Source organism: Equus przewalskii, chromosome 11 (genome assembly GCF_037783145.1).
Source record: "Equus przewalskii isolate Varuska chromosome 11, EquPr2, whole genome shotgun sequence".
NCBI lineage: Eukaryota > Metazoa > Chordata > Mammalia > Perissodactyla > Equidae > Equus > Equus przewalskii.
In genome coordinates, this window is record NC_091841.1 from 1,897,130 (window position 1) to 1,921,941 (window position 24,812).

The following is a 24,812-nucleotide window of genomic DNA, read 5'->3' on the forward strand; positions in this document are numbered from 1 at the left end:
ACTGCATTGTAGAAAGACATCCCTTGTAATTTTGGAGGATAGTCAATAGCTCAAATGGTCTATATTTGAATTCTGTGACTGTTCTATTTCTGTTTTTGAACCCGGGGTAGCTTGGGGAAGGCTTTGATGCTGTTATTTCCATTTATGTGCAAACATCTCAGGTTTTCTAAAACAATCTCGTTCACTCCTGGACCATGAGGATAGGAGAAACAAAAAGTGAGAAGTATATACTCTTCTTCTTTCATCTATTTCTCAAAGAGCTGTCTATCATGTTTGGAATTTTAAAAGCCTTAATTTAGGATTGTAGCATTTTTAAAGCTAGGATTCAACCGTTGTTCTCCTAGCCTTGGATACTCCTAAAGGAAAAATGTAAGAAACAGCCACTTAGAAGCCAAAGGGAGAAACCAAAGGGGTTTGGGGAACCATGGTTTGAGGGATGTCTTCAGACAACAAAAGAAATGTTTCGGACGTCAGCTAGGACTAGGTTAGTAAATCCTGGGCTTTGTACTGAATGTGTCCAACAGGCCTACGTCTCATTATTTACCCCAATGGATCTGATACACGCGTGAGGATTATGGGCCAAGCTAAAAAAAAAAGAATCTTCTGCTAGAAGAAGGAATGAGAAGCAGAAGTCTCTTAAGCATGGGATTCCATACCGTCCCCTTTGGGTCCTGACAGTGTAACTCAGAAATGATTTAAGACAGTTTGTACTTAAAAAATAGAAAGTTACATAAGAGGCTTGGAATTAATGAACCTATTGTCAAAAGGTGGTGAGGGAGGGGCATCATCACTGGAGGGTAGTTGAAAAACCGGACATGACAGCGCCTAACAGAGGGAAGACAGCGAGAGCTGCAGCAACTGTCTTATCAGTACTTGCAAACACAGAGCTCTGGTTGGTGACCACTGGGCTTTATCAAAAGAACATCACAATTTGTAGAAGAGAGTCAACTTTCATATTTTACAAGGGAAATCCTATACTCTGCTAACTCATATGTTGAAAACAGCAGGTTACTAGATAGTTAAAGGATCATTGTGGGGGCCAGCCCCGTGGCCGAGTGGTTAAGTTCACACGCTCTGCTTCGGCGGCCCAGGGTTTCACCAGTTCAGATTCTGGGCGCAGGCCTAGCATTCGTCAGGCCATGCTGAGGCGGTGTCCCACATAGCACAACTAGAAGGACCCACAATCAGAATATACAACTATATACTGGAGGCTTCGGGAAGAAGAAGAAGAAGTAAAAAGAAGATTTGCAGCAGATGTTACCTTAGGCGCCAGTCTTTAAAAAAGGTATATATATATTTAAAAAAAAAGATCTTTGTGTTTGTAAAGATAGTGATAGAAGGAGTATATAGTGTGTGTGTGCGTGCGCATGTGCACATACATATGCATTTCTCTTTTTTCTTTAAAAGTAAAAACTTTGACTAGACAGTCTATGTTTGGATTAATTTTTCTTTTTTTGTAATTGCATTCAGCGGTTTTCCTAACTTGCTTATTTGTCAAGAGGTAGTGATTTAGTCAGTGGGAGATAAAACTTAAGATTTGGGATTTTTTCTGCCTCCCTCTGGATAACCAATTAGCCCCAGGAATGTTTTGGCCATTGCAAGGGTAAAACGAGGAAAATTAGTTTTATTTTTCAAATGTATTTGCTGTTCTCACATCACACATATCGTTTTCTAAAATAATAAAATACAATCAGTTTTACAAGTTGCAAAATATACTTTGGCTTGGCAAGTTGATAAGCTCTCATTTTCTTGATCAACTAAAAATCTGCTATTAGTTGCTATAGATGAAAATGTCAGTGGCTTTCTGATTTTTCCCAGAGAAACCCTGATACAATTTTGTTCCGTTCATTTTGTCCTTTTCGAAACTGGACAGTTACAACACTGAGTGGCTGAAATGTTAAGTCTATCACACGTTGGTATTGTTTATATACTGCCAAACACTGGCTTAGATGGTTTTTCTTCCACTGAACTAATTTTATTAAAAAGTGATTTTGGGGGCCAGCCCAGTGGCACAGCAGTTCAGTTTGCACGCTCCTTTTCAGTGGCCTGGGGTTCGCTGGTTCAGATCCAGGCGGGGACCTATGCACCTCTCATCAAGGCATGCTGTGGCGGGCGTCCCACGTATAAAGTAGAGGAAGATGGGCACGGATGTTAGCTCAGGGCCAGTCTTCCTCAGCAAAAAGAGGAAGATTGGCGGCAGATTTAGCTGAGGGCTAATCTTCCCCCCAAAGAATAAAAAGTAATTTTGGCAATTTTGGATGCCACACAGACGTAACACAAGTCATTTGCGTCAGTGAAGTAGCCTCTGTGTCATTCCCAACGTCTTCTATGCTGGGCAAATCCACTGCAGGTGCATTTCCAGTGCATATAATTATGGCTGATGTGACCACCATTTGAGAAGGTCTCCCATGACACTCATCCTGTTGTAGGTTCTTATATAAGATAGTCCTTCCCCCAAAACCACTGGAGCAAAGAGGTTAATTCTTTGAACAACAGTTTTCTCAGGCAGGATACATGAGGCCATAGACGCTAGTAAAATAAGAAGAATACTGGGGATTCACAGACTCTGGGCTAGTTCTAACTTTGTGCCGATCTACGATATGATTTTGAGCAAATCAAAACTTCTCTGGGCCCCAGTTTTCCCATCTGAAAAGTTAAAGGATAGGGCCGCTTGATTTCTAAGCTCCTTTTCAGAATATCGGCGGTCTGCCTCCTTGCCGCTTTTCTAGTCTACCTTCTCTCCCACGTGTATGTGCCCTTGAAGTAGAGAGATATGTTTTGGTGAGGAAATTGAACAATAATGCCTCACAATTGCCATTCTTCTCACAGCCTGGGCGCTTTCTAGTAGGACAGCAGAAGACACAGCTACCCAGAAAGAGCAGTGGTTTGAGGACGGATGGCGTGGGGAATACACCCAAACGCCAAAGGAAGACTCTCCTTCAGCAACAGGGACAGCTGGTAATGGATAGCTTAATAAGCAAATGTGGGTGGAAACTTCCTCTTGGGTTCAATGTTGGGCACTGAGGACAGCGAACAAAAAGACGTTGAAGGAATTGCCACGAGATGTTAAAGTTCCTTAATAAATTATGATGCAGTCAACACAGAGCCAACCCTTACGTGCTCATAACCAATCACCTGGACAGGAATGGATATAAGCGCATGAAGGAGGCACAGAGACTAGAATGTGCCCTGGAATATGTCACTCTCAGATCCAGTTTTGGGCATCCCCTAGTGAGAGTGTAGCAGAGGCTCTGATCTTGGAAAATGCTCCCTTTTGTTTTGTAAAGGAATCCACTCTATGGTGTGGGTCCAGGCTTTGTAATATGGTTCTATGAAACACTAGGCTTGTTAGAAAGCATTTGGTCAGAACCCCAGTGTTTGAAGAAATGGAGCCAGACGTTTTGAGAAAAATACCTGTCTGATGTCATTTGGCCCTTTTGTCATGTCTGTTTGGAGATTTCTCCTTGAATGTACAATTTTTTTTCTAAGATTTTAAAAAAAACACACCTTCTCTTTTCTTGACTTGTGGGATTGTGGAAACCAGACTCAAGTCTTAATCATCTCTACGTGATGCTAGAGAACTTGGCTCTGCAAGCTCTTATGCATGTTCTTTTGTCTGTGTGATGGAAACATTGAAATGCATCCTGCCTTGTAAAAGAATATGAATTCCATATTCTCATTTGCTATCATTGATAAATATTCCTGTGTTTCCATTTGCAATATAGAATATAACGCATAATGTCCTTCCAGTGTGTGGCAACTTCTGAATGCATTCCTGGCAAGAGCAATGGATTCAGTCACTGGCTTTGTGGTGTGGTTATTGCTAAGGGGCCACTTTTGTATTCTTTTCCACCTACACTTCTCCACTGGCTCAGAATGGAGCAAAAGTATATGCTGCATTCTTATAGGTCACTCATGCCATAAATCCAATTGATAGAAGGTAATGCTGCTAATGGATTCCATTCATGCTTTTGAGATGAATGGCATTTACTTTCATGTTTATCTCATGGGGAGTGTTACCTTATTCCTTCTCTAAATCACTGCCAGCCTAATGTGCATTTCACTGGGATGTGGTTGTCTCGGAATGACGTCATGTGCTTGGGCTCTTACACTTCCTCCTTTGGGGGACGGTGGCAACATGGCATGGGTCGAGAACTGCTTCTTCATCTTCACTCAGTGTCTCTAGCTCATCCTCTAACCACTGAGAAAGTCATTAATGCTTCTGTGTCCTCCAGTTCACATGCTGATTGCTAAGAAAATGAGCATGAATGAACCCATACCTGCTAAAACATTCTGCATTTATGCAACTTCCTGGGCCCCTATGCCAGGAAGATGGTTTCATTGTCTTGTCTCAAGAATAGCCTTTTTAATAAATCAGTATATCCCTGGCCAAATGTCAACTAACACTTTGACAATTGCTTGAACTGCCTAGTCACAACAGCCTCAGCCCACGACAGCCATCCAAATCGAAGAATGACAACGCAGAGTCAAGAGGACAGTTCCTGGACTTATTTCTTCGACCCAATCTCACATCCAATGGGACGAGGTCATCACACGGAAAGATGGATGGGTAATAACCTCTGAGCTTTTTTATATATTATGTTTTTGAAAACCACCAAATGGCTATTTTCCTAGAAATATGCCTTTGGTTTTAGACCAGTCTACTTTCCTAAGGAACTTGAAGTTTCTTCAGAAGTTAGTTTTCTTGTAAGAAGTGATAAGCACATTCATCTAAATATGAAGTCCTGGGCTGTGAGTGAAGAATTTGGCAGGAGGATTAAAGAAGAATTAGTTCTAAGATGACGTGAAAGTCATTTCCTCTGAAGAAGAAGCAGTCTCAAGATTTTTTTCCCGTTTGCTTCCAAGTGCAGGGTTTTTAACAGAGTGAAGCGATGGAATCTATTCCATGACTATTTCCATTATAGACCTAAAGATGTAATTCATCTTTGGTAGAGAAATCTTGGAGGTCAAAAATTGGTGAGTACTCCTTCCAAACAAGTAACTAAAAAGCTCAAAAAACTTTATCACTTACTCTTGCCACATTTAGAAATAAATACAGTACTCAGTGGTTTAGGATTTAGACCACACTTGGCCCTCAGTAAACACTTGTGAATTTAATGAATGGACAACTTTTACACAGGATGGAATCCCTATTTTCTTAAATATCATCCTTATTTACCTATAAGCAATTCAAAAGCAAAATTAAACAAGAGAGAATAAAAAGATACTAGTTGTAGTTCTGCGGAATGGAGAATTGTGATTTCGTTTGACCAATTTTTGTATTTGAAAGGAATTCTTCCTTTACCAGAACAGATGACAACTTTCCTTAGAGAATCTGCAGAGTTGGTAGTAGGAGATGCTCCTCTTTTCTCAATCTTTGCCAAGTTGAAGAATCCCGTGTTTCTTACTATACCATAGACTAAATAACCTGGATCCAAACTGTCAAGGGTTTATGTAACACAGTCCTTATTGAAGTGAGTTCTAAGAGCACAACAATGATGTCTCTTGGTATTGAATCAAACAAAGTTATCTCTGAAGTGAATCCAGCAGTTTCAGTTTTTTAGAACACTCTAACTATGACATACCCAAATATTAGTGAACATATATTCCTTAAACTACAATTGTATTAAATATCTGCTAACATGCAAGGCATTATGGAGACACGACAATGCACCATTCATGATTATGGAGACATGACAATGTACCATTCATGGTTCATGCTCTTAAGGAACTTAAAATTTAGCTAAGAAAAGTAAACATTTAGCATCAAAATATATCTAACAATACGAGACAGTAAGTAGTAGATGTCAAATGAATGTTTCCAACAATAAACACCAAAGAAATTCAGAGTACCGTCTGCAGAATGTCAGAGAAAGGTAGATTGGATCTGGCTTTTGAAAAATGGAAAAAAACCTGGATAATCAGAGAAAGCAAATCAGGAAAAGGTTTTTCTAGGAAGGAGACTCATGTAAGGAAAGGCACAAAGGAAGGAAAGCCAAGGAATGACTTTGTCAGAGTAAGTGGATCCGTTTGTCACAAAGGAAGATGAGTTTGAATGGTAGGCTAGGACCATTATGTTGCGTGGCTGAAGTACCACATGCAGACCCAGCACACACATTTATGCACATGGCTGCTGGAGGCGCCGATGATAGCCGTGGTGGAAAACCAAGCCAGTAAAATAACTTCAGAATCTATGTTAAGTCTGCTTACTGATGAACGGAGAGAGATTCCATTAAATTGATGAACACATTAAGGACACTACAGTGGGCTTCAACCATGGAATGGTGTGATACTTCTTGAAAGCTTCTACTTATAAGAGGGAAGATGAACAAGATGTCTAGAGACCAAGAGCAGACAGAACTTTTTCTGGGAGAATATCTGTTTTGGGTTTTGATTGGGGTTAGCTAACCTTTCCTTCTTTTTGAAATCTGGGATAATAGAGTAGCCATGTTTCATCCTGCAAAGATCTTGGCTCTCTTTTCTTTTCATACGTAAAGGCTGCAGTGTAGATGTGGGTGACCAGTATTCCAGTGTTTCCCTCTGGAGTCATCTGGAACTGATTACATCTCCCCAGAGGCAGCAGTGTGGGTAGACTTTTCACTGGAGAGCCAGCAACAGTGATGGTGTTTATGGATTGTTTGGCCTCTGCGTCACTCGGGACATGTTATTTCAGCAGACTTGATCTGTCATAATTATTAGAAACAGCACGTATAAATATTTCAGTGAAATTTTTGTACTGCTCAACATTGTACATGTTAAATTCCAAAGACACCTCATACTTTTGTTTACAGGAAGAATGATTCACTAACACCCACTGCTTCTTATTTCTTGCCCCTGAATACTTCCTGTGGCCTCCACCTAGGTAGCATTAGATGATGATTTTATATTTTATTTGCACATTTGCTTTGTAAAACAAAAGAGGACCAAATGAGAGAAGAAGGCTATAAAAAATGTGCTTTTGCCAAGTAAGGGGGATGTGACAAAATGCTGCCTGAACAGTGTGCTTTGTCCTTTCTCCATTTGTCAGATCCCATGTGTCTGCAAGAAAGGCGATGTGTATGGAATGGGGGAAGTCTAGGGCCATCCTAGGAGTCGCCCTAACATACCGGGGGTTATGTTCTGTCTCTGTGCGAAGCTTGGGAGGCCCATCATTTGCTCACTTAGAGTCCTTCCAGACTCAGCAAAAACAAACAAAAATTGTAGCTTTCATACAATTCAGCCCTTAAATGAAAGCCAGTTACTTCTTGTGATGCTGTTTTGAAGAAACATTAATGTATTCCAGTTCTGGAGACACGGATCAGTATGTGCTTTCTTTCCTCTTGCCCAGGTTTGAATATAAGAATAGTTTGGCTGTAGATACAAACCACCCTCAGGTAGTGGTTTAGGAAGTCAAGCAATAACGCTAATTTAATTCCTTCAGATGTGGACTCCAGCCGTAGTACAACGCTTCAGCCTTCTGCAGATCCAAGCACAGGTTTGGTGGAAGAGTTGGACAGGACAAGACCTCTTTCAATGACAACTCGTAAGGATAATGACCTGCAGCCCCTTTATTGACCTGTATTCCTGCTTCAGCTCTTGCTCACGTTGGTCTGGATGCAGAGCTTGGTGGTGGAATGGCGCATTTGGTGCTTTGTGGCTCAGCTCAGCCCAAGATGTAAAAGATATCTTCATTATCTATATTTCTTGGCGGGATTCTTTAAATCTTATTTTGCCTTCATTCTTGGTGCTTCCCAGATCCAATGACTTTATATTAAGGAAAAAAAGGATTTGGGACTCCATTCCGTGGATTTTCCTTCACTAGGTTATGTCAGTGAAACCCAAGGCCACAGCTAGGGCAGTGGTTTCTCTATGTTTTTTTTTAACTGACCATCTCCTTTGGATTCCCATCTTTCCTCCAATCAAGGTGGAAGAGGGGTAGGATTGCTTTAATGGTTGTGAAAAGATATTTTTGGGCCCAGTAATCATAGAAGATAGAGAAATTGCATCAGCCCACAGAGGAGGGGCAAGGCCTGTTGTTGACAATGACAAAGGTGTCAGGCCTAGGAACAAAAGAGGAACACAGGAACATTTTGCTAATATCTCTTCCTATTACTAAACATCTGGTAGAAGCAATGCTAAACTTCTAGGCGCCTTAATGGCCACTATCTGTACAGGGCTATCCTAGAGATCACTCTGAAATCATTCATAATTTCTTGGCAGAACATGAAAGAAATCCAGAATTAAGAGGATCTCATTTCACTGCTTGCTACACATAATGGGCAGAGTCCTTCATGTGAGCCCTTTTAGGCAAAGGGAAAAATCAGCCAGCATCACCAATGTAAATAGCGGTGTGTTGAGCATCAAAGGAGATGCAGATAAGCCTAAGATGGTCCCTGCCAACGCGAGGTCTCATAGTTCCATTTTATGTCCCTGTTGACTTACGTTCTGCTGTTGGGTTTGGGATTTGGTGAATGCCTCTCTCCTGGTTGTCACGTCTGCTTGGTGGTAGACGCAGCTTATGGGTGTGCTTTATGGAGTGCTTGTGCCCGCAACTCGTCAGTACCTTTCTTAGAAGAATGCAAAAGCAAATCAGCTCAAAACAGTCAAAGTGATTTCAGATATGGGCAATGGTTCAACCTCACATTGATGTGTGTCAGTGAGGGCTCTGTGTTTGCCCAGGCAGGCGTTTCGTGGCGTTTCAGTGCAGTGATGAGAATCCCCATCCACAGATGAGATCAAAAACCCAATAACAGAGTAAAATTAACTTTAATGTTCTTTGGAAGAGACTTAAGTATTTCCTTGTATGAAGTTGATCTGGAGTTACTTGAGCAGGTCCTTCTAGATAAGCTTCTTCCTCTTTGTGGTCACAAGTATACTACTTGCTATTGTCGTGTTTATTTTCCCTGCAGTCACACTTCTTGGCTCACAGCTAGGGGCTCTCAATTGTTGATAGGAACACTGGGATTCAAACATTCCTTTTTCCCTGTCTCTATGTTCTCTGGTTTTCCTGAGTAACTGGAAGAAATACTACAGTTGGGCCAGGATGATGTGGGGTGGGCAAAGTTTGGCTCAGGGATCATGTTGGCGCATTACCTTTGTTGATTATACTGAGAAGCGAAGGGTCTGAGGAGCCAACTGGAGAATCCTCAGTCAGAAGAGAATGGTGTGCACAAACCTCGGTATTCCTACGCCCCTGCCCGTCTGACACTACAGTAGCTAGATCCTCCCTGTCAGCAGATAACAGGCGATTTGTTTCACGGCTCAGAATTAACGCTGGATTCATCCCTTATTGAAACAGAGCAGAGTCATACTCAGAGCTTCTCTACGTCACATGGAGGCTTGGAAGAAGATAAAGACCATCCAATGACTTCTACTCCATCATCTAGCAGTAAGGATTGTAAAGCCCAGTTGGCTTCAGCTATTGATAAAAATCAGTGAACTGTGGGTGTTTTTCCAGTGTCTGTGGTGGAGGTACATCAATTGGTTGCTGTTATGCTCTTACTTCTGATCAGAAAGTGTGGCTGGTGATGGTTCTCTGATTTTTCTGCTTTGTAGACCTTTAGAAGCCATATACATTAAGTTAAAACTGTATTTCTTAATCTTAAAGATTGTTTCTTAAACTCTAGACTTAGTAGCTTAATTTAAAAATAACAGATTGCTTATCTATGATTTATAATTGGTATAAAGGTCTGAATTATATCACTAACTGTTTTCCTTGCATTAATAATATTATTTTGCCATTTATCCTCTGGACCATAAATCCATGATGACTAAGAAACAGTGACCTTCTAGCAAAGGAAAAAATAACCAAAGCCTCAGGTCTGTGAAAGCTTGCATTTGCTATTCCAATTGCATGCAGCGTAATTTTACCTTTCCATTCAATGGTGTGTTTCCTCTACTTCATTGAAGGTGGGTCCAACTGAGTGAGAGCTCAAGATTATCTAGTACCCGAGTTGACTTCAAGGTTGCAGTTGTAGTGTCATAAAGCTTTAGTAACCCAGGCAGATGTTGCAACACAATCCTTTTCTGGATATTAGGATCACCGAAATCTCTTCCATTGAGTGATGTCCAGGTGTTGTCGATTGCAAAATACTGATTCTGTTTCTAGTGTAACATGTCGCACTGTCTTTTGCTCCATGTTCATAAATAACAAGTGGAAAACTTTTGCAGCAATTGCACATTTTGAAGATAAGTTTACAATGGGTGGTGGTCTTGGAAATGTGGGTTTACCATCGATTGCACCTCTACACAGATAGGAATGATGGCAGAGGTGGAAGAAGAAGTGGAAACTTTTCTGAAGACTCAGCTACTTCAGGAGAGGGCTATACTGCTCATGCCCCAGACACAAAGGAATACAACACCCTCACCCCAGTGACCCCTGCTAAGACTGGGTCCCCAGGAGTTACTGAAGTTATTGTTCTTGACGATTCTAACTCTCATGTTGATGGTTCCTTTTCAGGTAATTTGGCCACTTGTTATCTGGTTTGCTGTCTCTATGTAAGAAAAATAGCACATACTCTCATATTGCGGGAGACATTTTCTGTAAAGGCTGTGGTTAGAATGCTTTGTGATGTGGGAATGGCTTTCATCAGACATCATCATTCTAGTGCAAGTAAACTTAGATCTATTTTACATAAATAATGCTTTCATTTACCAGTGTAATTTCCATCTATTTGTGGGACTTGGTTGTTATGGTAGAATTTCTTTCTTTGTCTTGTTCCTGATCTGTGGTGTATTAAGTTGAATCATATGAAATCAATGTTTTTGTAGGTCAGAGTAGTTAAATACTAGTGACTGCATTTGATTCAACTAATACAGGCTGTCTATTTAGTAAGGTTCTACCCAACATGTGAATAATTTTAATATACTATTATCTTTGCTCTGAAATTATTATCTTTTATTGGTGATGGATTGGTGAATTTTACTTTTCGGTGAAGGGCTTGTGGATAAAACTTTTCTAGTTATGATGCACACTTAAAACTTTATGATTTAATCTACTGTTACTGACTAGGCCATTCACCATTTCTCTTGTTGCAATGGCAAACAGATGACTGAAGATGATTTATTCAATTAAGTTGGACGTGGACCGAGAATGAGACTTTTTTCTCAAATAAGCAATCCTCCCTACTTCTGTTTTTCTTTGTTTCTCCATTTGCATTAAGAAACTAACACTGAAGAAAAGGGAACTGGAAAATACCTACTCTGGCTAAGAAACTCAAGTACTTCTTACACTCAACTACGAAGGCATATTAAAGATTAGTGATTTTAAATATATATATATTTTTGTAGCAGAAGTCCTTTTACTCCATCTCCCCACAAAAAAGAGAAGAATAAGTCTTCTGAAACCCCAATATATAAAACAGATGCCAGTGGTGGTGCTCTGATGATGTGGGGACAGAAGACCCAGAATGCCACAGGCTTGACCTCTTTCCTCTGGGCTGTCCACCCCTGGGCTTCCAGGAAAACAGTTTTAAAAAAATATTAACTTCATAGTATTGGCAAGACAAAGCCCCTTACACCCTCTGGTTCTTTATTCAGCCTGGTCTTGCCCTCAGTTATTAAAAATTCCAAGTAGCATTGTTGATATTCTTCTGGAGAAATGAACCTTAGAGCACTGCCTAGTTTCTCTGGGCAAAAAAGGCCTCTTATGCAACCTAATGAATTTAAATTTTAAATGGCAATTTTAATAGTCATAGTAGCCTAGAAGGATTACATATCCTATTTGTTAGTAAATAAAATGCTTTCTATAAAATTTATATTCACACATGCTGATTCCTTCTGCATTCCATGACGGTACAGGTTTTCCGTGGTTCTTTATGAATTAGGTGGTTAGTAAGTGATCCAACTGTCATCCTTGGTTTTCTTCCGAAATACTCAGATAAGGCTCATTTCTTCCCATACGTTTTTCTCAGTCTTTATGCTTAACATTAGGAACTAAAACATTCGGAATTGTGGTGATGGTGGTGTTTACGCTGGCATTTCAGCAAATGCTGTTTTCAGTTATTCTAACCATCAGCCAAGGAACAAAGCAATCTGTCTCCTCGATACAATTCCATGAGAGATTACAGGTCACCTTCTCTAATGGGGACATGCTGATGATCAGATTACCGTATATTTTTATAGGTACTTTCATAGTGGGGGAGTAGAGCCATTTGATGAGACCGTTGTTCTGTTCTGTTTTAAGATTCCAGTATAGTTTTCAAAAATGTGTAGGGAAAAGGGAGAAAAGTGGGAGTTTTCGTATGCTAAATCCAAGATTTGACCTGTGAATCCAGATTTTAGCAGTTCATGAACTTGTCTCAATCTAAAGCTTTGTGGTGATGTAGGTTTGAGATGATTGAAAATACAGATCTAATTTTTGAAAAATAATATTATTTGAAATATTTTTTAGTAGCCAGATATACATTACTCATGTTAGCTATCATCTCCCCGTTTCTTTTTCACTTATTTTCAGGTTCTTTTTCTCTAAATAAGCAGTTGACTTTTCTCTTTGAATCTTTACATAATTCAACCACAAGATCTCTTACTGTACACCCAAACCTTTTTCTATTTCCTGCTTCAGAGAAATCTCTTTCAATGTCTTGTGACCAACGCCTCAGAGTATACCCATTCCTTATGATCACATTTGTCATCATCCAAAGCTTATAGTCCTTATTTTAAAGACACTTCAAGTCTCAACCTCAGACCTGTGAAGACATGTAATATTTTTCTTAGAGTGTTACAGTATTGGATTTCTACCAAAGCCACGCTTCCTATGGTCATCCTCGATGGTCTGTGCTTTCTCAGTTTCCTAAATTTTGATTAAAACTCTAGCCCACTCCTCAGGGGATTAAGTGATGACCACTTATTAATATCACGGACCCATTCAAGGCTCTTTTGCCATTGTTTTCCGGCTACCTTGAAAAGGCTAAACGTTGTGATGGGCTGTATGAGAATGCAAACATGGGGACATGCAGATGACAGTGTAACCAGAGCACACCGCACTAAACCTTCCCCGATTCTCCTTACAGAAGACCGAGCCTCTGGCGGGAGGGCCCAGACCACCCACGGATCTGAAACAAGTGGTGAGTTTGCGCTTCTTTTAGTCACTTACTGTCATCATCATAGAACCTGCTGGTTATTAGTGAAGTATGAGTCTGTCTCTACAAAAGTGGTTCTCCAACTTTCTTAGCATGCTTCACAGTCACACAGAGGGCTTACGACATCATATTGCTGGGCCCTGTCCGTAAAGTTCTGATGCGGTAGGTCTGGGGTGGAGCCTGACCATTTGTGTTTCTCCCAAGTTCCCTGGTGATGCTCATGCTGCTGGGACCTAGACTATCCTTTGAGAATCTCCTGCTTTGGAGAAAATTCTTCCATATGAGAAGATCAGCAAGATTCAAGCAGGGTCTCAACATGGCACTAACAGAGTGGTTAAGATCATGGGTTTTTGAGTAAGAATGGCTTGGATTTGATCCCAGCAACTTCACATACTAAATGGGGACATTGCTTAAAGGATCTGAGACTCCATTTCCTAACCAATAAAATTGAAATAGTAGTAATTTTCACCGGGCATTGTTTTAAAGTCTAAATGGCAGAATACACGTAAAGCATTTCGCCCACCCCCAGCACATGGCAGAATAGCCAGCATTTATTGAGAATTTACTGCGCATCAGTGGCATTGTTCTAAACACTTTACGTGTACTAGGTTGGACCCTATGAAACTGCCGTTTCTGCACGTCAACAGATATCAGCCATTTCCTGGTTTTCATCTATTATTAACTCATTTAATCACCCTACGATCCTGCAGTACTGTTATTATTCCCATATTACAGATGAGGAAACTAAGGCTCAGAGAGGCTAAGTAACTTGGCTGAGTTGACAGGACTAATGAGTTGGGTGGTGAAGCCAGGTTTTGAGGCTGGGGGTCTCATATTGCCTCTTGTAAGCGTGACCTGGAGCAAGCCGTCTGTGATGACCAGAATTCCTGCCAGGCATGCGTTATTAAATGGGTTTCTGCTTGCTGTGACTGGATCACACTCCTGGAAACATTACTCCAGGCAGCAAAAGTTTGACTTGAGGCAGGTTTCCATGTGCCCCTGATCCCGGGGCCACTGAAAGGGCCTGCCAACTCCAGAGCCCGTCTAGACCACCTGGTATTGCCACGGTCGCCCCAGGCATTGTCGGTCGCCCCAGGCATTGTCGGTCCGGGCCCCCAGGCAAGCCAGGTGATCAGCGGGAACTACTGTCCTCCTCTTCCTGCCCTCAGTCAGGGCCGGGGTTGCCTCCAGGCTTAACGCTTCACACACAAAGCAAATATAAAGATGGGTATTTACAAGGTAGCTTCAGTCATAGCCTTTTAGGGAAGAGCCCCGGGGTGTGGGGGCTCATTAGAAATGCTTCTAAAATAAAGACAGAAGTCACAGGCTCTCTAGGGGCCTGGGTGGGGCATTTAACCTTTCCCAGCCTCAGTTTCCTTGCTAGTAAAAAGGAGATCAGAACACCGGACTCAAGTACCTCCTGGAGTTCCTGTGAAGAACATAAGGTATCAGGAATATGAAAGTATTTTGGAAAAGCTAGGGAATTGTTACTAAAAGGCAATGCTGTCTAAAATCAGGAGACCTCAGCTACTCCGAGTGTGGTCCCTGGACCAGCAGCAGCGACATCCTCTGGGAGCTGGTTGGAAATGCAGAGGACCCAGCCGTTCAGACCTCCTGAATCAAGATCTGCATTTTCACCAACCCTCTTCCCCTTTCACGAGGTGGCTTGTTTACACAGGGAAGTTTGAGAAGCACTGTCCGAGACTGTTTTTCTCACAGTTGAAGCCAATTGAATTGTCTCCATGCACACCTTTCAGATTGGACCTCATCCCCTAACTGCAGGGTCAAGTGTCCCTCTTTGTAGCACTTGCTTTCCTGGCCAGCCCTACCCTGGCTAGATTTGCAGACTTCTAGGGCGCAAGATGGGGCCTGCTGCATCTCGTCCATGTTCCTCGCCTTTCACTTGAAGTGAGAATCAGGTGGGCAGGAGCGGTCTCTTTTGTTTGACTCCTGTGCAGGTGTCTATTGTTCAAACAGGAGTTTTCATCTGGTTACACACACCCAGATCTTTCCTTGCTGGGAGGGCTTTTTTTGAAAATCACAATAAAGAGATGATCCGTTAATGACCTCCCTTTCAAATATCAAAGGCTGCTCTGAGTCAGAGAAGGGCTAGCGAGAATGACTGTACTCTCAGGTGGTTTTCGAAGCCAAAGACTTCCAGTTTAGATGGCCAGTATCCCATGACCTGTGCAGGTGAGCACCTGCCCATGACCAAGGACTCTGGGAGGCAGCTAGAAAAAGCGCCATAGACTCCTTCTGAAGTTTGTAAAGTGAAAAGCCACTGTCAAAATGGCATGAGGTATGTTGAAATGTCAGGATATCTGGTAAGAATTTGCCTTGCTCCATTCTGAGTTTTAAAAAAAACATCAAATTGCGTGAACAGGAGCCATCCTATCAAAATAACGACCATAATCAAGATTTCAGTGTCCACTATGCACAGTCCACAGTTCGACTCTCCGAGGAAAGCTTTTCACTTAAGGCCCAGCCATCTTCATCCATTGGTTGGCCCAAAAGACGTCCCTGGGTTTTTTCTTCCCTTGGAGGCCTTCCGGATTCTGCAGTGGATTCCCATTTGGTAGGGAAAAAAGAGTTCCTATTAGTGGGAATTTTCAAATTTTGTTTTGAAGCAGTGGAAGAAGCATAAAAAACACAAAAACCAAAGCTTTCATTTGGGTGAGTCTCTTCGCCAGATTTCTTAGAAGCTTGTTTTAAAACGTGACACCTCCCTCCTTTCAGTGAACCTCCTGTTCTAATTGGTGGAGTCTCTGTCTTTTGATGCTTCCTTCCAGTTTGAGACTCTTTGTTTGTTTCCTTATTTTGTTTTGTGGCGGTAGAAAGTGTTCAGCCTTCTAAAAACAAGGTGTGTTTCAGTAATATATTAGCAGGGACTCTAGTAAGATGATTTTTCATAGAAAGGGCCATGGCCTCCAAGTCTTTATTTTGTAATATTTATGTTCACTTCTAAGATGATATTGGATGTGATTTTTAGACTTGCTTTGGACTTTCTGGAGCATATCAGTCTCCTAGAGATCTTGATAAATGAAGATTCTGATGCAGTAGGCTTGCGGCGAGCACTGAGAATCTGTATTCCTACCAAGCCCCCACGTGTTGCCTACGCTGCTGGTCCAGGGACCACACTTTGAGTAGCGAGATCCTGAATTAACAGTAGAGCATAACAACTACACACAGTTACCATGATTGCGTGCTTCTTTAAACCTCCATCAAATTATGATGAAGTGGATTCTATTATTACCCCATTTGACGAGCGAGAAAACTGAGCCTGGGAGGGTTGACTTGAGCCCGTGCACATTGCCGGCAAGAGGCAGAGGTGGGACTTGAGTCCAGGGCTGTCCTGCTCTAGAGCCCAAGGTCTTACACACTGGACAATCCTGCTGGGGAGAGTCCTCATGTTCTTGATGAAAAATAATGTTTCCAAACCTTAGCCTGAATCAGACCGGACTCTTCCGGAGTGATGTCTTTGGTGTAACACGTTGTGACCGCCTGTGGCTTGGGTCTGTGAATAGCTCCACGGCGATGCCGGCCGTCGAGGCTGCCCCCGTGGGCTGCTCTGTGAGGAACTGGTGGTCACGCGTTCCAGGCTTCAGTTGAGAGATGTCGTTTTTCCCTTAGGACACTCGACTGGGAGTCAAGAAGGTGGGGCAAGCACAACCTCGGGTCCCATACGGAGACCTCAAATTCCAGGTGAGTTTTAAGATGTGAAGCAAAAAAAAGAAGATGCCAGACCAGATTTCTCTGAATGTCCCAGAAAGGAAGAAGAGACCGGTTCAAAAGCACATTCTCCTAAGTCTCCAACCCTTGGATCTGATTGGCTCCTCTCTGCAAGCTAAAGGATGAGTGAGAGCACTACAGCCTCTGGGTAGGAAAGGATGGAACTTTTTTTCCCTCGGTCCCATAGACTGGCTGAGCTCACAGTCAGACCTGTCCCTGGCCTGTCCCAGAGCAGTGCCATGTTAGTTGCTGCAGCTTCCTTCCCAGACGAGTGATGGCCCAGGGGACTCCATGTCACACCCAGGTTCTTCCTATCGCAGTCCAGTTTCCCCTTCGTTTCTGGGTTTGGGGTGCAGTCTGTAACTTTCCTCTCACATTGTAGATAGTGAGGGCATGCAGGGGCCATGTGTGTTGGGTGGAGTGAAAACATTCTTCCGGTTCCCAAACTACTTTTTCTCAAGGGACAGTCTTCGCTGATCCAGACAGAAGGAAGTTTCAGAAATTGTCACATGTGCATGCGAGTGCTGAGGCACCTGGCTCTCCTGAGCATCAAGATTTAAGGCATTTGAGGCAAATTCTTTATTTGACTTAGGCTCAAAATTGAGCATTTGTAAAAGGGGATTACAAAAAAAAAAAGAAGGGTTTTCCTAGGGTTATAAATTACCCTTTCAACTCTTCCCCCTGCAGAGGTCTCAAACTGAGCCTCCCTTTGGGAGAGGGAAGAACGTCGTGCGACCTCACCCCCTTGCCCCAGCTTGCCTGAGCGCAGCTGAAGGCAGAGCATGGGCACAAGGAGAGAGGGAGGGGGCTGCCAGGGAGGAGCGGGTGGGTGAGAGGCAAATAGCTATAAGCAGGAAGTAGGATCCTGCCCAGCTCCAGTGAGAATGAATGTGAGGCATCTCAGGGCTGGAGTCCAGGAGAAAGAACAGAAATGATACCCTCGTGGCGGCCCCCTCACCTCCGGACTCTTCCTCCCTCCGCCAACTAGCCTAACGAGGTAAAGGTTGGGCAGAGGCAGGATATTGAGCAGGAAATCGGAGGAAACCGAGGCTCTCAAAGAGGAGTGGGCAATGAAGGACTCCCCATCTTCCTTGTGTCTCAAACTCTCACTTATCGCACACATTTACTGCCCACTTGGCAAGAGAAATTAGGCAAGAGACTTTATTTATGTTGTCAAGTCATATTTTGATCCTATTAAAGCTTGATTTTAAAACATGTAATACAACCTTTTAGCAGTCCACAAATGACCTATGATTTTTGGAGACACTTTAGAAAATACAGCTAAACAAAAGGGCAAGAATATAAATTGCTTATTATCTAACTCACCATCCAGAAATACCAGTGTTACTGTTTTTATATATGCCCTTCCTATCATTTGTCAGTGTCATTTATATACAAAAATGTAATTATACCATCCATGCTGTTTAGTAAACTACCATTCCCAACTGGTTCCAATGTCATTAAATGTCCTTCCCTGTATCGGAGTACACAATGCAATGAATATGCCCTGATTTATTTAACCAATCCCTTACTATTGGATATTAGGTTGTTTTCAATTTTACTATTCTAGACAGTACAGCAGTGAACATCTTCATAGCAGATTCTCAGGTCGTAATTCCTAGAAGTCTAACTGCTGGACCGAAGGCATGAACATTTTGAGGGCTTTTGACAAATTTTGCCAAATGACTCCCCAGAGAATGTGCATCAGGTTCAGCCCCCCGACAGGAGTGTCCTTTTTCACACCTTCTTGTATGTGGCCTCCATTTTTGTTTCTTAATAAAACGTAAGGTGGATACTCTTATACAGAAAAGGAATGTTCCTTCAAGGGAAGCATAAATTTCCTTTAGTCTGTTTAATAATATTGCACCAAAGGCATCCACAAGTTCAACAGGTTATTCTATACTTTTTTGGAAACCTGTTCCTTCTAGAGGGACTTGAAAATCCTGACTGATGATAAGAGATTAAAACAAGAGGCCTGTTGGACTAACACCTGTAGCAAAGTCTTTCTTCCAGTGTGATCTGCCTGTTGGCCGGCCATTTGGTCAGACTCATCGTGGTGCTGACTGTGGCTCTTGCTTGGACCAGGCCAATTTATAGAGCGCATTTTTGCTTTAACAAAGTGTCTTTCCCGAGCTCATGGTGTCTTTTGGTCTCTTCCCTCACGCCAGAATGGCTGATCATCTTGGCGTCCCTCCTGGCCCTGGCTCTGATTCTCGCAGTTTGCATTGCTGTCAACAGTCGAAGAAGGTAAGAAGTCGACGAACCTCGGGACCTTCGACTTCGAAAGAGCATGGGTTAAACTTAGTCTCTGTGTCCTTGCTACTCAGAGTGCAGCCCCTGGAACCAGCAGCGTCGGCACTCTGGGAGCTAGTTAGCCATGCGGAGTCGCAGGCCCTGCCCCAGCCGTCCTGTGTCCCAGCCTGTGCTTTGACACGATCCCAGAGATTCGTGTGCACAGTAGAGTGCAGCAAGCCCTGCTCTGGTGTGTTCTTTACACGAAGGAGATACTGTGACTGTTTGGATCACTGCTTTTAAATAGTGGTTGAATCTTTTGTGATTCCTAATATCTTTGGGATTAAACCCACGGAGACCCTATCTGATGACAGTTATGAACCATCTCACCGGGAAGGCATAAAAGTATACGCTCAGTCATTGATTCATTAAACAAATACTTACTAAGTGCGTTCACAATGCAGAAAAACACGGCATAAAGATTCAAGGATTGGTCATCCTCTTTAGCCTAAGGCCCGTGGAACCTTCTAGAACCCTTACCTAAAGCAAGCATTGGGTTCGTGTGTCTGCTCGTTGTTTGCTTTTTGTAATGACACTATTTTCTATTTTCTGGAAGCTGCAGTTGAAAGGATTCAGGTTAGGACGTAGGAAGAGCTGCCTGACAGTGAGATCCATGAAACGATGAACTTTCCTTAGGAAAGTCTGAATAGACAGTCAACTCCCGACATCTGCGTGTGGGCTATTTTCGTGTCCCTGCCTCCCTCAACCAAGGCCTGGAAGTTATTGAAATGATGGCTATACCTAGTTGAGCTGTGACAGCCTCCAGAAACACCACTACCGAAAGCCAGGTGAAGGAAACGAGTAATTCAAGCAACAGAGGAAGCACACTTTGCCGGGGTGCTCCAAAAGTCTGTCTAAATTTCCTGCTCCAGGTGCTTTCAAGGTGCACTGTTCTTCTCTGAGCAGATGTGGAGTAACATTAAACCTTTCATAAATGTCCCTTCAGATTTCTTCTTATAAGGTAAAAGAAATTATCCAAGTGGGGCCACCTTTATTGTCTCACGAGATCGCCTAACAGGCTGGAAAAGGCCCTCGGTTTGGGAGAGGACCTGGAGAAGATTATAGTTTCTTTCTGGTCGGCTTTTGGAAAGCAGCAAACAGCGAATCGCACTGCTGCGCGCAGCCCATGCTGTCTCTGTGCTGATCGGAGGATCAAACGATGCCGTTTACACCGGGACAGGTTAATGAAGAGACTCCAGTACAGTCAGATAGCTGTGCTGCTATCTGTACTTGGAGGGCATTAGAAAAAAAAATTAGTCATCATAGCCGATTGTATAAGGAACAAAAACCAGGAAAAGAAGTCTGAAAGGCCTCCTGGAAGTCTGTCATGAGCAAATGGGAAGGGACGGGTTTAGCTGGGTTTAAATGGTGTGTCTCGAGGGAACCCTTACAAAGAGTCTACACTTTCCCTCGGCCTCCTTGTTTTCTCTTAGATTACTTCTGCTCAATTAAATATGAATTTCCTATTGTTGGGAATCAGTCCTTTTGTTCCAGGCCCTAGAACACACCACTGCTGCTCACATACACAGTCCATAAGTTTTGCATAAGTCGCCATAGAAACGTTGGCCCCAGTGCCGTTGACGTGGGGGACCTTGGAGAAGCCGCTCAGCTATCCCCAGGAGGATGCAGCTGGAGTCCGTGCAGCGTGGCTAGTTAGCTCACGTGTTCCTCCCTAGCATGTCAGCAGCAAAAACGGGCCCCACTGCTGCCCTCCCCCTTGTCCCGAGACCAGCAACAAGTCACCCCGGCAACAGGCAGACAGGGCCACATGGGATCCAGCACAGCGAGTCTCCCACCGGGAGAGCAGCTGCCGGGACGCCGTGAGTCACCATGTCCTGATGTGATCGTCGCAAACAGACTTGCCACGTAGCCCAATGACTGTGCAGGCCCCTTAATGTGTACTGTGTCACTAAAGCCGCCAGCCCATTTCTAATCCTCTTAAAAGGCTGGGGCCTTTCTGCTTTGAGCGTTACATTTTAGAGAGATACAGAATCCTATTTTTGTCCAAGAAAGTTTGGTTGAAAATAGGGACCTATGACAGGCCTTGATTTACTCAGTAAACATCTTCTGAGTGGCTGCTATGACTGTTGGCACTGAGGAGGAGGAAGAGAAGATTAAAAACGACAAGGACCATCCCTTCTCTAAGAGAATCTTGAGAGGTAGTGGCAGTCTTGGCTTATTGAATTTGAGTCAGCTAGTATTTATTGAGCACATACTCTGTGCCAGGCACTATTATGTGAATTATGATTAAAAGATAAAAATGGAAGAGCATTTGTTGCTGAAGTTGAGGTTCAAGGGTGGACCAGGGGCTTCCATGACTAAGTGATCTGTGAGTCATCTCATCTTAGAGATGCTGATTTGGGGGTCCTGTTATTTCTTGCGCTTTTCCCGCTTCTCTCGTAACTCGCATCATCTTTCCTTGCTGTTCTTAATATAACCAGAGTCCTTGAATTGCAGCTTCCCAACGGAAATCGTACTTTATTCACCCTCCTTAAGGGCAAACAGTTATTTTAGGAGTCCGTTGTGTTGGTAAATATTGGATGAGGCCCAAGAGAAGAAGCTAGGTGCCTTTCCTTTAAAGATTTTATTTGATTTGTGTGACGAAGAGGAGAAAAAATGTGAGGACCTCACCAGAGAAGGCTTCAAAAAACAGGAATGATTAAAGATGTTTCTACATGGATTGTGCAGAAGAGACGTTCCCCAGCTTTCTCTCTCGTGGGAGTAATCGTCTTTCCTGTAAACCCAGGCAGGCAGTCATCCACCCTCCACTTGGTTGGCCCCTCTGTCAAGCTCCGTGATTTAGAAATGTCTTCCTGTTCTTAAGCTGCAGGCTGGCTCACCGTAATCTATGCTCACCGACCTCCTTCTGCCGGCTACAACAGAGCCGTCCAGCAGAACTTTCTGCAATGCTGGAAATGTTCTACGTCTGCGCTAATACACAGCCACTAACCACTTGTGGCTACTTTGCACTCAAACTATGGCTACTTTGGGGGCTGCCCCATGGCCGAGTGGTTAAGTTTGCGCGCTCCCCTTTGGTGGCCCAGGCTTTCACTGGTTTGGATCCTGGGCGCGGATATGGCACTGCTCACGAGACGGCGTCCCACATGCCACAGCTAGAAGGACCTACAACTAGAATATACAACTATGTACTGGGGGGCTTTGGGGAGAAGAAGAAAAAAAATGTGGCTACTTTGACTTAAGAAGTGAGTTTTTAATTTTATTTAATTTTAAATAGTCACCTGTGTCTAGTGGCTACCGTACAACACAGTGCAAAATAAATCTCCAAACATCTCTAAGGGTTGTCAGCTGGAAAAGGCAGAAGATCAGCTGTTGAGTTACCCCCATCCCCAAGTCTTTCCAGATAAAGCCTCCACACCCTAGACACACGTCACCTGCTTTCTAAGCCCCAGCCAGCTAGCCCGCCTTCTCCCGGCCGGGCTCCAGTCTGGCTCCTTCCACACTGTGTGGTCACTGTACGCTCAGCTAAGGCCTGAGGTTGAAGGGGAAAGGAAGTAAAGGCAAGATGCAGTGGGGTGGAGGTCTCTGACGAGGACTCAGAGAATTGAAGTTGTCGGTACTGTGTAGGTGCTGCCCTAGCCAGCGGCGTGCCTTCGGTCGCTAGCCTTGCCTTCTTGGACTCAGTCTCCGGTTTACAGAATGAAGAGCTTAGGCTGGGTGACCTCTGAAGTCCCCTTAGCTCTAATGGTGTTCTTAAAGTTCCCATAACTAAGAAGAATGAAAAAATTAGAACTTGTGTTTCAAAAGTACTTCTTCGATGCCTGGAGCCCTAAAGAGTGGACTGAGTTATTTCTGAGACTCATCCTACCCTCCCGAAAGAACTCGGGTAACAGAGACACATAAACCCAAAGAGACAGACGGGCAGGACGAGGCCCAAGCGCGGTCCACCCAGCCCCCGCAGGTCGAGTGTGTTCCGCTTTCAAAATCAGCTTCGTCCAGACTGATGACGCTAAGCCCCGCCTCGCCCCCGTGCGCAGACATGTTTCTACGCTTGTAAATCACTTTCCCACAATATTTCATTCCACTTCTAAACCGCTCATTAGGTAGAAGATGGGCGTGACTTTAGGAAGACGCCTTCCCTCTGAAGACCGGCTGAGACACAGCTGAGGACCGGACGTGAAACGAGAAGTTCCACCTGCAGCCTTGAGGTCCTCTTCATAGCAGACACAGCAGGACAGATAGAGGCAGCCAGAAGAAACAAGCAAACCCCCCCAATTTCTTGTGGCTCTCATTGTGTTAAGGAATTGCAGCCAGAGCTTCTTGAACATCGACTGTGTTCCAGACACTGTTCTGAGTTCTTATCCAAGGCCTTGATTTCCTCATCCCACATCCTGAGAGCAACAAATAATCACAATAATAGACTTGTGTGTCTAGTGCCAGGCTCTGTTTCCAGAGCTTTCCACAGTCCTGTGAAATTGGTACTCTTAACAGCCTGATGTTACAGATAAGAGAACTGAGGCTCAGAGCGGTTGAGTGAGTTGCCCCAGGTCACACAGCAGTAAGGTCTCAAAACCAGACCTTCCAAGCCCCTGCTCTTATCTATATGGACTGCATCCATATACATTCCCAGCCCCCCGGCTCTGCTCCACGGTTCAAGCATCCCTCCCTCCACCCCTCATCAAGCACGATGCCGCAGGAGACAGGATCTGCCACCTGTTCAGGAGGTATAATTTCTCTTTCCCCAAACAAGAGATTAAAGTTTATGGCCTTGGCAGTAGTAGAGGGAATGGCCCATGATCATGAATAATAGAGGCTTTGTCTCTGCAACTCCAAATATCCAGCGGCAAAGCGAACAGTTCCGACTTCGTGCTGTTTCCCAATCCACAGATGGTTGGCAGCGTGCAGAGAGCCGGGCAGAGCCCAGGCTTTCAGTCATAAAGGCCTAGATTTGAATGTGACTCTGTTTGTCTTACTAGCTGTGTGACTTCAAGCAAGTTGTTAAACCTCTCTGGACCTCCAGTTCCACTGCTGTGCGATGGGCATACTAGCTGCCTGGCAGGGTTGTGAGGCTTATGTGAAATTACATGCGAAGTGTCTGGCATTCAGGAGGCCCACGCCGGTCTTCCCCACCCCGCTGGGAGCTGTGTGGCTCTGCCCTTTTGCTTCCGTTAAGCATAATCCGACTTCTAGACATGTAGCAGTGATCATGTTGCAGGAAGGAGGAAACTTTACGTCAGGCCGCGTGGGGCAAGGCGACACTATGACAGTGCTGTGACCCGGGGACAAGATCAAGGTCATGCTCTTCCATAGAAATCTTCTCCTGCATTTGAATCTTAAGTAATGCTACCAAGCAACCTTAAAGTAACAATGAACAGTTTGTCTCATGTTAAACCTCCTGTCTCCACAGTTAGGTGGAAGTTAACCAATGTTAGGGAAAAATCAATATGGCCTTCGACTTCCGGAAAAATATTGTTTCATTCTTCTCAGAACGTGAAGTAACAACTCTGACAAGGCCAACAAAGTCTTGACTGGGAGAGGACGTAATGAGACTTTCTTGAATACACAGATCAGAGTGATTTATAGTTGTTGTGCTGATGGCTTAGCCATGACTGGAGAAACTGCTAACGTGCTGAAGTGACGGGGCATGGGGAAGAAGCATCACAACTTGGGAGTCGGACACACCAGAGGGTGAATCCTGATTCTTTTATTACGAGCTGAGGAACAGGGGCAAGTTACTGAATTTTTTGAGCCCCCAAGTTTCTTCACCTGTGCTGG

General features: G+C 43.6%; 1 protein-coding gene across 17 annotated transcripts in view; it reads left to right on the forward strand.

Annotated features, from left to right (window-relative positions):
* The window catches only part of CD44 (CD44 molecule (IN blood group)), an 87,217-nt gene that overhangs the window by 58,818 nt on the left and 3,587 nt on the right, over nt 1-24,812 (forward strand). For 6 of the 17 annotated variants that reach the window (XM_070564762.1, XM_070564765.1, XM_070564761.1 and 3 more), the window contains 8 exons: nt 2,830-2,958; nt 4,433-4,570; nt 7,421-7,522; nt 9,278-9,367; nt 10,232-10,438; nt 12,990-13,043; nt 16,689-16,760; nt 18,956-19,034. In XM_070564762.1, coding sequence (XP_070420863.1) covers nt 2,830-2,958; nt 4,433-4,570; nt 7,421-7,522; nt 9,278-9,367; nt 10,232-10,438; nt 12,990-13,043; nt 16,689-16,760; nt 18,956-19,034 — 871 coding nt within the window. The remainder of the gene's footprint in view (nt 1-2,829; nt 2,959-4,432; nt 4,571-7,420; nt 7,523-9,277; nt 9,368-10,231; nt 10,439-12,989; nt 13,044-16,688; nt 16,761-18,955; nt 19,035-24,812) is intronic. The other 11 variants (XM_070564767.1, XM_070564768.1, XM_070564769.1 and 8 more) reach the window with 6 other exon arrangements.